Raw genomic sequence first — 11,896 nt, 5'->3', positions numbered from 1 at the left:
TGGTGTGTCTTCTTGCTTCCCTTGTGCTTATAAAACTGTGGTTGTGAGCAGTATAAATGAATTTGTATCTTTGCTTTGGGGCTGGCGGGAGCAGAGACTGAGTTCATGGGGATGCTGTGGTATTGTATTATTTCCATGTGTGTGGGGGTGGGGTGGGTGTGATGCAGGGGTGTGTTGGGTGAGGGTCCCCATCATCATGGGTTCACTGGCTCCCTCTATGTGTAGAACATGGATTGTCAGGTATTGGCAGAATTCCCATGACTGCTGATAACATGTCTGCCAATTTTTCTTTTTTCTGCTTATATATATTTCTTGTCCCCTCCTTGGATATGGTAGCAATTCTGCCAATGTAGCAGCGGCATATAGTGTATCTGGTCCCAAAGCAACATGAGTAAAGGATTGCTCTGCCCATGTTTTCACACCTTATCATTCAATAAACATTTGCATGCATTGTAAAAAATGCACAACTTTACAGTATCACAAAAGATTATGTGAAATGAATTAGATGTCAATCAGTGGAACTATCGCCTCTTGTTTATGTACAGCTTATTCCTTATTCAGTAAATGCTGGTGTACTGTAAATTCATTGTATTTTGGTCATGGTGGAACAGGATTATATAAGTAGCAACTAAAGACATTGTTCACATATCATTAGCACAGCTTGATGCTCAAATAGCCAAAAATTTACAAAAGATTGTTGTCTTTCTGATGTTATATATACTACGTAGGTACAGTGTAAGCAGTATTATTCCTTGAAACTAGTTGGCACTGTTTATACATGCTTCATCCTTTGATGACCACATGCCAGATGATGGCTTTGTTGTATGGAAACAGCCTTCCCAGATCAAACACAAGCAGAGGTTTCATGTCACCTCAAATGCAATACTTTCCAGTAAAAGCAGTTCACACTGCAAGTTGTCGAGTTGAACAGTAAAGTGATGGGAGATCATGTGGCATGCATGCCTGTGTGAAATAGCCTTTCATTTCCTCATTTTGATAATTACGGATCACCTAACTAGGTCTTTACATCTAAATACCTGATGTTTGGCATTCTATAGTTGTTTGATACTTAATCAATGGACTAAATTTGTATTTCAAGCATATTTTGTGTAGTATTTCTTGGTCTATACTTAAATAAGTGGGAGGAGCGAGAGATGTAGGAATCACCTGATCCAAAAGATTTGGTCTTTACAGTCTTTGTTTTTTTTTTTTTTTATAAAATATTTATTGAAGTTTTCAAAAAATTAAAAGAAAAACAAAAGGTCTTTACAGTCTTTGTTGCCAAATGATGTTGTGTAGCTGCTGCAGATATTAAAACTAACATATACATTCTACTCACAATATACTCATTTGCTCCAGTTTAGGGAACTGCCAACACAACCAAACTCTCTCAGAGCCTGTCCTTCTACTTAACTAGTGCTAGCAGAGCAATACTTCTGCTGATTTGTTCAGCAACTTGGGGGAAGGGAAGGGGTAACTACTAGATCAGGCTTCCTCAACCTCGGCCCTCCAGATGTTTTGAGACTACAATTCCCATCATCCCTGACCACTGGTCCTGCTAGCTAGGGATCATGGGATTTGTAGGCAAAAAACATCTGGAGGGCCGAGGTTGAGGAAGCCTTTACTATATTCATACTCTCTCCCCCCACACCCAATCCATGTCTCAACAAGTGAATGGCATCACATGAATTTCATAATTTTCGTGGCAAAACTGTGTCACCATCCCTTAAAAAAACCGCAGGAATCTGAATGCTGCAGCTATTGAATCCAGGGTCCTCCCTGCCCCCCCCATTATCCATACAAGTCATAGGTTGTAGAGCTGCATATTGCCCTCTCATGTCATGTGTCTCTGCTTAATTTCATGCAGATGGCAAGGAAGTGAAAAACAGCACGAAAGAGTTGGAAGAGAGAAAATAAGCAATCCTGCCAAACTTTGGCCCCATTTACTTTTGCCTCAGTCACACTCACTACCAGTATGCAGCCTGACAAATTACCCAATGAAATGCAGCCCTCACTCAAGAGAAAAAAGTGTGTCTACTCTTGCTGTCAGAGGAACTATTTCCCATGCATATATTGCTTTCACTGGATTGGAGCAATTACTATCAGTTCCCAGATTTTGTTAACCTTGAATTTTAGCATGTTTATGTTTTCCTCATTTTAATGTTACTGGATCAAAGTATTCATGCAGTTTTGGGTTTTTGAGTCTCTACTGCTGCAGGATGCAAATGCCAGATGATTTGGTCTAAACTATAGGTTGTTTCTTTCTTTAAAAAGATTGCATCTGGATTAAAATACTTTAAAGAATTTATGACCTAGAAAAAAATATGGAATCTGCTTTCTAGAACTTATTAGAGATGTTTTAGATAGCTGCAGTTTTTAAATTCAAAGCAGAAGTGATAACAAATAATCATTTGACTCTAGTTAAGTAGGAACTCTCCCAAGGATACTTTGAATCTAGACGTATACTGCAATACACTATGGTTTCAAAGTATTGGTTTATTTATTCATTTTGATTCAGCTGTGCAAGTCCTTCCAAGCTAAGATGTAATTCTCACCTGCTGCTTCTGGAAAAAAATGACTTATTATAAGTGAATGGGTTATATCACAATGTGGCCTAATGCACACAGCCAGCAAGCTGTGCATAAGTCACCCTGAAGAATTGGTCAGACAAAGACAGACAAAAAGAGGCACCTAGGGCCTGTGGATTGTCACAGAAATCAATTTATTATGAGCTTGTGTCAGGTGTGTCAGGAAGGAAACATGGACCAAATCTAAACTAAGCCACAAAGGAGGTCAAATGGGAAAATATAGAAATTTTCTCCGATGCTACCCTTCCCCCCCCAAATGAATGGAAATTAATTGCAACTCTTGAAGATTTCAATGACACTCATATAGAATAATTTCCCGGTGAGCTGCAACCATCATTTGAGAATCAGAATAACTCTTTGATCTTGCTTCCTCTCTTGAAACAATTTTATTTGATAGTCTCATATCTTACCTAAGAATAGTGATGAGGCCTTTTAAAGACAGAGGAATTAATATTATACACATGCTTGATTAGCTTTATCTCTACAGAAAATAAATTACTACTGAATAGAAACAAAATAAACAAAACAGTATATTTGAGAAACTTGTTTTATGACATGGTTTCTCTGCATAAGTAAACTAATTTCATATGGGTGGATGAACCCAATTCATATTTTCAAGTAAATAAAGGTGAGGCATCATGAAAGGTTTTTCAGGCTCTTAGAGGCTATTAAATCAGCTCAACACACAAAATAAAAATATGTAATGAATTGTTTTATTTGTGTACAAAATGTCATAATTTGTCAATACTGTGCAGCAAAATATATTATCACTCACATCCCAAAATAATCAGACAATATTTTACTTCTCTCTCTTTCTTTTTGCCCTTTAAAAATGGCAATACTGTTTTGGCAGTTCAGCAGCTAAAAATAAAGTGCTATAATTACGTAGTCTTGGAATGCCTCCACTTTACAAATGTGATGCACAATCTTGTATACAACCACACTGTGGTTCCCCCCACCCACAACCAAAAGCTTTAGACTTTTCACATTCTCAAGAATACACACACACAAAGTGCTACTGTTTAAACATCTCCCCCCAAAAAACAATTTCACAACATGTATCTGGTTCATACCAGGCACTGTAATTCACAAAAGTCAAAGATTGTCACTTTGTGCAAAACGACACAGAAGGAGAAGTCACTTAGACATCACTGGGGGATCTTGAACGAAAGGACACTTTTGATTGAAAGCAGCCACAAAACAGAACCCACATAGACCTCTGAATTTCTTGGTTTCTGTAGGCATAAATGATAGGATTGATCATGGAATTGTAGGTAGCAGGTAGAAGTGTGGCATAAGTGTACACAGAAGGGTAGCGGGAATCTCCAACTACGCAGTAGATAGCAAAAGGTAACCAACTGGCTCCAAAAGTCCCAAGGATTATAGCAAGTGTTGAGACTCCCTTTTTGGTTGCAACATAGTGAGATGCAGTCAGAAAATGTTGCTGGAGTGCTATCTGGTGTGCATGTCTGCAGACTATTTTGCAGATTTTAATGTACAGGTGCAGCATGAGAATAAAGATGACAAAGAAGGAGGCAGACAGCAAGGTCACATTACTTTTGGTCAAGGGTCTCACAATACTGCACGATGAATAATCTTCTAGGCAATTCCAGCCCAAGACAGGTAGAAGTCCTAAGCAGAGGGAAACCCCCCATGTGATGATCAGCATCATATGAATACAGAGAGCAGTCTTCTCAGAGTAGTAAGTCAGTGCATTGTACAGGGAAAGGTAGCGATCAACTGTGATGGCTAATAAGCTACTCACAGAGGCAGTAAAAGAGGCAACTAGGAAGCCAACTGTAATAAGGCTGATGGTTTCTGACTGGATCACATACTGGAAAACAAAATTGAGGATCAGGCCAACTCCAGCCAGTAGGTCTGCTGTGGCCAAGCTCCCAATCAGCACAAACATTGGGGTTCTTAGGTTGGGAGTGTAGAATATAATGGCCACAACGATCGCATTTTCACAGGCAATGATGGTCCCAGAAATGCAGAGCATAATATCCCAAGGGTTGATGGTAAAGATGGGGAGCTTGGAGGAGAGCTCCAGAGAAGAATTCTCGTTGCTGGCTTGGATCCAGGGCACAGGGCTCCTGGTTTCATTCAAGGCAATGCTTTCATTCATCTCTGCCACAGCTAGGTATGCCACCTGCAAGGAGAAGAAGGAGGAAGAAAGGAAGGAAGAAAAGGGGTGTTAAAATAATGCCTTTGCTAAAACAAAAAAACAAGAGAGAAGGAAACACAGAATAATAGCTAAGTTAAAAGGACAAAATAATAGAAGGGAGAAATCTAACACGAAAGTGAAGGAAACGTGTCTAGTCTAAGGCACAAGGAAGTGGGGATCAGCATTCATAGGCGGGAAAGAAGCAACACAAACCCATAGCGCCTTGGTCAATAGCTGGTGCGTTCAGAGAGCCGCGTTTGCAAAAGCCGACGGGCGCTCTCCGTGGTGCTGAAACTAAAGTTTTCCCTCTCTCTTTGGGAGCGGATCCCAAGGCAGGAGAGCCTCGTTCGCGAAAGCAGGGGACTAGCTCAACCGCATCTCGCCATCGCGGCCTATTAAGATCCCGCTGGTTTGGCTTTAGCTACGCGCTGCGCTCTCTCTTTGCCCTGCGATTCTCCCGCCACACACACACAAACACACACACCCCCGCAGCACCCGCTCTTACTCTGTTTCAAGGCTGAGAGATGCTTCTCATGGATGCTGCTTCTGCCGCTGCTCGCCGCCGTCTGCCCCGTCGCGTGGCTGGAGCCGCGTCCCTTCTTTGCCTTTGGCGGGCAGGAGCCGAGGAGGCGGGAGCAGGCGGCTGCCACCCTGCGCGTCTCCGTTCCGAGTGTGAGCCAGAAAGAGCGGGAGCGCTCTCAGGCGGCTCCGAGTCTGACGTAGAAATGACAGAGGCGAGGGCAGGGCCATCAGCCGCCCAAGCGCGCACATGGAGCGCTGGCCCCGGACGAGCCCCCGCCCGCCGACGGAGGGGGGAAAGCGCGCGCAATTAAACTCGAGGGATGAAAGAGCAACGGGGCTGCGGGGAGGAGGAAGGCACCGCCGAGCAGAGACGCTGAGCGTCTGGGGAGGGCGGAGAAGCGTCCCCGAAAGCAGCGGGGCGGGGGGCGCAGGCGAGCAGATACGAGTCCAGTCGGGAGCTGGAAGGAAGGGGAAGAGCAGCGCCGAAGGGCACGTGGACTGGGCAGGAGAGGGGAAGAGGAAGGCGGGAAACGTTCCTGTGGGGGGGGAGGGCAGGGGGCCAGCAGGGCTGAGGGGGAAGAGGGGAGAAAAGGGGCTCGTGGGTGGCGAAGACAGGACGCGCTCAGCTGCAAGCGCCCTCCCGCCCTGCTGCCTCAACCCCGAAAGAGGCCGCCCGCTCTGGTTCCTGACCAGGCAACGCGGTCGTTGAGATTCCCCCGCAAGGCGAGGCGCTTCCCACGCCAGTGCGGTCGTGGGGGAGCTGCCGCTCACCTTGGCCCCCTGGAGTATGAGACACGTGTTTGCAAACACGTGCTGTTGCATCCACACTTTTACATGGAAGGGGTTGCACTCCCTCTGAAGGAACAAGTTAGTAAGTCTAGGAGTGCGACTGGATTTGCTCTGTCGCAGCTGTCCCAAGAAGACTCCTCAGCTAGGGGTGCTTAACCCCCACTTCCGGCTGGTCACCGGTTGCCCTTGGGGTTGTGTTTTTTTGGACCCTGATAACCTGTCCTCAATGCTCTAGTGACTTTCCATTTGGACGACTGCAATGTGCTTAACATGGGGCTACCCTTAGAAGTCAGTATGGAAGCTAACACAAAAATATATCATGGAATTGTGTGAAATACTCAGTCTGAGCCTCAGTTTCCCCATCAGCAAAGTGGAAACAATAGTGACTTTTCTCAGACTGCTATGGGAGGGATGGCAAAAGAGTTCACCAAGTACTTTGCAAAGTGAATGCACTACATTAAATTTTAAGGAGAAATAGTAGTAGTAGCAGTTAGCAGTTCTTATAGGACTCAGTGGGATATACTAAGCAAGTGCTACCATGCAGCCCAATGCTGTGCACAGGGAAAGGCTTCACCAATTTCTGTGGACCTACCCTCAAATAACTGCATAAAGTCCCAGTCTGAATAACTTAGGCTGTGTACACAATATGACATCTGAAGCATGTTGTTTCCCTCAAGGAATTCTGATCACTGTTGTTTTAAAGGGTTGTTGGGAATTGTAACTCTGTGAGGAGTAAACTACAGTGCCAGTGGCACAGCTAGCTACTTGGGATGCAAGCCCCATGCTGCCATTTTGGGCAGTGCGGAGCCTGCAGACGCCTGAGCCACTGTGTCACTCTCAGGAGAGAAGCGAGGCTTGGGCACGGTAAGTGTGCCCTGACCCCGCGGTGTTGCACCCAGCGCTCCCTCCCCCCCAGCTATGCCTCTGTGCAGTGCCCAGAATTTTTTGAGGAAAAGAATGTGCTTCAGTTGTGCTTTAAAGGTTTAGTGTGTATGCAGCCTTAGCGACTAAAGATCAGAATGCTCTAATGCAACCTTCTTAAAAACTGCATTGAGAACAAAGAAGACTGAGGAGAAGATAAGGTATTAGAAAACAGGTTGAGAAAGTTGCCTTAAATCAGAACTGGAAGGAGAAGATGTAGCACAGTAAAGGTTCTTTTCCCACCACCACTGCCCATCTATTTCACTGAACAAAAACAAAACTATAGTCTATGTCAAGACAAAGAGGAAAATTAGCATCTGCTAATGATATACACTAAAGGAAGTTTCCTTATACTGTACTAAATCAGATCACTGGTCAATCTAGCTCGCTCTTGTCTGCACTGACTGACAGCAACTCTCCACTGTTTCAGGCAGGGTTCTCTCGCAGTCCTACCTGGAGATGTTGAAAATTAAACCTGCACCTTTCTGCATGCAAAGCATTTGCTACAGCACTACGCATGATCCTTCCCATACTATCGGAATAATATTTGAAGCTTTGGACCATGTGGGGAAAATCCATACTGCAGCTCAATCCCAGGCTGGCATTGCCTTTTAGGAAACTGGACTAATGCTAATTGAAGGAGGAGCCTATGTATGGCCCTAGAGCTTCTCATATTGCCTTGTTGAGGTAGGAAGGAATGGCACTTCAGCGACTGCCAGGCCAGCAGTACAAAGTGAGAACCCAGTCTAAGGAGAGAAAAAAGACACCTGCAAAGTGGTAAGGAAATCCACTTTCCCTATTTCTTCTTTAGGTTTTTTTTTATACATGTAGGTGGAACATTTTGCTGCTGTCAGTCTGAGTTTGATTCATAAGTATCTCAGTGTTCCCTGAATTTAATTTAATTTTTTTACCACAGCCTGAGTCCTGTAAACACCAGTTTAGAAGATATACTAGCAGTTCGGCAACAGAACACATGATACTTCTCTAGATGAATACATGTTAATCACAATGTAGGAAGTAGTTTGGGACGCGGGTGGCACTGTGGCCTAGGACTTGCCGATCAGAAGGTCGGCGGTTCGAATCCCCGCAACGGGGTGAGCCCCCGTTGCTCGGTCCCTGCTCCTGCCAACCTAGCAGTTCGAAAGCACATCAAGTGCAAGCCTTGCAAGTTGCTGCAAAAGAAGGCTGGTGAACAACATCACGATTGTTTCGAGAAACAAACTGTAACTCTCAATTTTGTTACTTTTACTATTGCCAGGCGCTGTGGGTTAAACCACAGAGCCTAGGACTTGCTGATCAGAAGGTTGGCGGTTCCAATCCCCGCGATGCGGTGAGCTCCAGTTGTTCGGTCCCTGCTCCTGCCAACCTAGCAGTTCGAAAGCACATCAAGTGCAAGTAGATAAATAGGTACCTCCGGCAGGAAGGTAAATGGCATTTCCGTGCGCTGCTCTGGTTCGCCAGAAGTGGCTTAGTCATGCTGGCCACAAGACCTGGAAGCTCCCTCGGCCAATAAAGCGAGATGAGCGCCGCAACCCCAGAGTCAGTCATGACTGGACCTAATGGACAGGGGTCCTTTACCTTTAGGAAGTAGTTATTCAAGCAAAATAATTTTTTTCATACTACTTTAATAATCTGTACACACTCATCAGACAACAAGAGAATCAATTTTATGTTGCAGTGGGTGTTGATTGCTACAACAGGTTTCTTAAATAGGCCATAATGGCCAGTCATGGCTAGTACTATTGGTAGTATCTCATTCACCCAGGATGAGACTCACAGAAAAACAAATTTCCCTGTAGCCCGTGAAGTGGGATAGAACTGTAGGTTTTTGCAGAAGACTAAAAAGAAGGAGCCTTTATGGGGGCTCTAATGCTCTTTTCTCTGAGGGAAACTTGCACTCTTTATAGTTTCACACAGGTATTGCTGTATGCTTGATTAATCCCACACACACACTGTACATTTGTAAAGATATAGAACATCATAAGACACACACAAGTGCTTTCTCCTCACCAAGAAACTGACCCCGTAGAAGGCCTTTGGGATTCCCTATTACTGAGAAGAGTGAGGAACTATACAATAAAACATCTATTAAATCTTTGGAAACCCTTGATACAAGAGTCATAGGCTGCAGTCCTATACACACTTACCTAGCAGTAAACCCCATGGAACTCAATGGGACTTAGTCCTGGTGTACAGAATTATACTGTTAGGGAATGCTTTCATTACCCGTTTCATTGTAAAAGAAAAGGGGCAATAAATCCTTCAGGTTTGCAAATATATATTTATTGGGCTCAGTGTATTTCAAATATCTTCTTCAGATGCATGATCAGTTTGAGACAGTTTTTGGGGGAAATATGCACAGAGGCTGAAGTCTCAAGTTCATCCTAAGCATGCTCCTGAAAAAAAAAAATTCAAAGCACACTGCACCTGGGGGGGAGGGGCTTCCTCTCTTCCTGTCTTCAAGTTTGGTGTCCTCCTGATATTCTTTATTTGAAAACACCGTTTCTTCAACATCATTCACTATGCTGTACTCAGATAGTATGACGTTCAAAACTAACTGGAATAATGCAGCTGCTGCTACTACATGTGATCAAGATTAAAAATCACACGTAGCTACGAAATCAATGCCTTAAAGACACATTCCAGCTTTGATTATCTCCCGTTTGGAAGAGGATAATTAGATAACAGCAATTAAAGTGAAAATCTTTGCACTTCTTGATGATTCCCCTTGAGAAACATATGAAACAACCTTCATTCTTCAAAGGCAGAAGAGATCCCAATTCCAGCTGTCATTAGTAATATTACATTATTAACATCTTCACAACGTTTGGTATGAATCTAATGGTTGTGACTGAAATAACTGACGGATGTTATACGTTATATGGCAGAAAGAATCAGTCCACAATCAACTGACATTTTTATCTTTTATCCCACTTTATATCTTATTCAGCTAACTATTCCTGCTAGTGGAAGCTGGCACAAGGACTTCCACTAAGACATCAAGGCTTTCCACACCTCTCCTCTCCTCTCCCCATGCACCCCCTGAATTTGGCTTGGGAGTCTGTATGCATGTTGAGGATCATTCTGTCCTGCAAGCTGAAAAGCTTGCACAAACGGAATGACTGCCACAGCACAACATTGAACTCCTACCTCTGTTTTGGAATGAATACCCAATACAAATTATTCATGCCTCTTATCAAGGTGTGTGTACAAGAGAACTCCAGAGGATATATTCCTGAAAAATAATTAGGGTCTCCTGCAAATACCATCTTATCAGGAGGTAAGAAATGCACAATGTAGGAATTGGGCCTGGAGTGCTGTGGCACCTACCATTCGGAATTCCCTGCTGTTGTATATTAGACTGCTGCTCTCTTTTGTCTTTTTGGCACCTACGAAATACCTTTCTCTCCCCCCCTCCCCCCGCAACAAGCCTTTTAAATATGTTTTTACTGTTTTATCACTTTTTTTGCTGCCCTGGGCTCCTTTGGAAGGAAGGGTGGGATAGAAATTTAATAGGTAGGTAGGTAGGTAGGTAGCTGATAGGTAGGTAGATGATAGATAGATAGATAGATAGATAGATAGATAGATAGATAGATATTTCATGCTGACGTTTCCGTAGCTGAGTGCAACGCTTGAAATCTGGGCAAAATTATACGTTATGACATGAGGATGCCTCCAAAAATTGCACCCTTGTGCTGGATTATCCCTTTACCCTATATTGACAAGTAGCAAGACATTTACCTGGGTTGTGATGTCAACTTTTGCATTTCTCCATTCTTTTCAGCTGCAGTCAGTGTTGTGCTGTGGGTGGTAGCACATTCAATACTGTGATGTCACATGAGTAAGTGTTGCTTTGCATTAGGAAAGAAATCAACTGGAGGTTTCTGTTTCCATTGACAGCCTTGTATGACCTGTAACATGTAGTTCCTTCCTGAGTCGCCTCCATTTAAAACTGTTACTCCTTGTTCTTTCCTCTGTTAACAGAAAACAAATTAGCGTCATCCTTATAATAGCATCTTACAGGTGTTAGAATGTACCTCCTTGTCCCTATAAAAGACACAGCTCTTTTTCAGGCTTTCAAAACACTTCTTGTATTAAAGACTTTTCAGTCTGTCACACTTCCCTGAATCTTTTCCAGATTTTCTATGGCTTTTCTTTAAAAGGTGCAGTAACCCAAGCAAGCTAAGAGTAGGTCAGTCAGGACTCCAGCATTTGCATCCTGAAGTTTGAATATCATGTTCTAATGTATCGTGAAATGGTTTTGGGGTTTGGGTGGGGGTCACCACCTCTCTTCCTTTCATCTCTGTTTCATTTGCATCTTAAATATACACAGGATTTAATTTGCCTAGTCAAATATATATTCAGCTGATCAAATCTGAAAGACTTGTGCTGCTATCTTAGATATCTCTATTCAGAATAAGCCCCACTGAGTTCAACAGGATCTCCTGCAAGGTAAGTGTGTGTAGATTTGCAGCCTATATTGAGAGTACCATATGCCCCAGAGGTGCACTTAGCCTATTCTAGAACTTGGGACTATTGCTGTTGCAGCATCTACTGTCTGTAATCAATTACAAGCCAAAATCAAGTATGATGATGCTTAGTTGCCTACTAAAGAAGCTTTTGTTTAGGAAGGCTTTCCCTAAGTGTAACCCAGTCATTTATAGAAGATCAGTTTTATCTTTGATGAAGTGCTTTTGTTTGTATGGATGGTTTTATTGTTTTAGAGTTTATCAGGTTGATTGTATTGTTCTTAGACCTTGTGTTTCTTTTTTCTTTATTTTTTGTGTTTCTGAGTTTTATTCTGTGTTTACTCTGTACACTGTTTCAGAGGCTTAATGCCAAGAAGTGGTCTATGGATTTTTAAAATAAATTATAAATAATTATCTTTTAAATCTCTGTCATATTTTCTATT

The 11,896-nt window shown here is 43.1% G+C and overlaps 1 protein-coding gene across 3 annotated transcripts; it reads right to left on the bottom strand.

Moving 5' to 3' along the window:
- Positions 1–3,279: 3,279 nt before the first annotated feature.
- GPR6 (G protein-coupled receptor 6) lies at positions 3,280–10,856 on the bottom strand. Of its 3 annotated transcripts, XM_083608664.1 has the most exons (3): positions 6,667–6,849; positions 5,258–6,571; positions 3,280–4,737 (listed from the first exon to the last, which is right to left on the bottom strand). In XM_083608664.1, the coding sequence occupies exon 3, from the start codon at positions 4,711–4,713 to the stop codon at positions 3,730–3,732; it is 984 nt and encodes a 327-aa protein (XP_083464790.1). In that variant the 5' UTR covers positions 4,714–4,737; positions 5,258–6,571; positions 6,667–6,849; the 3' UTR covers positions 3,280–3,729. The 3 variants fall into 3 exon arrangements, with proteins under 3 accessions (XP_083464790.1, XP_083464788.1, XP_083464789.1); XM_083608662.1 differs by lacking the exons at positions 5,258–6,571; positions 6,667–6,849 and adding an exon at positions 10,726–10,856; XM_083608663.1 differs by having other exon boundaries at positions 5,258–6,849.
- Between the last annotated feature and the right edge of the window lie 1,040 nt (positions 10,857–11,896).

Source organism: Podarcis filfolensis (genome assembly GCF_964270895.1).
Source record: "Podarcis filfolensis genome assembly, chromosome: 3".
Lineage (NCBI taxonomy): Eukaryota > Metazoa > Chordata > Lepidosauria > Squamata > Lacertidae > Podarcis > Podarcis filfolensis.
The sequence above is the reverse complement of the archived record's forward strand: the minus strand, read 5'-3'. Positions and strand labels throughout refer to the sequence as shown.

What these genes read in the sequence shown, in the direction of transcription:
- GPR6 (XM_083608662.1), bottom strand. Translation starts at nt 4,713, where the DNA reads ATGAATGAAAGCATTGCCTTGAATGAAACCAGGAGCCCTGTGCCCTGG.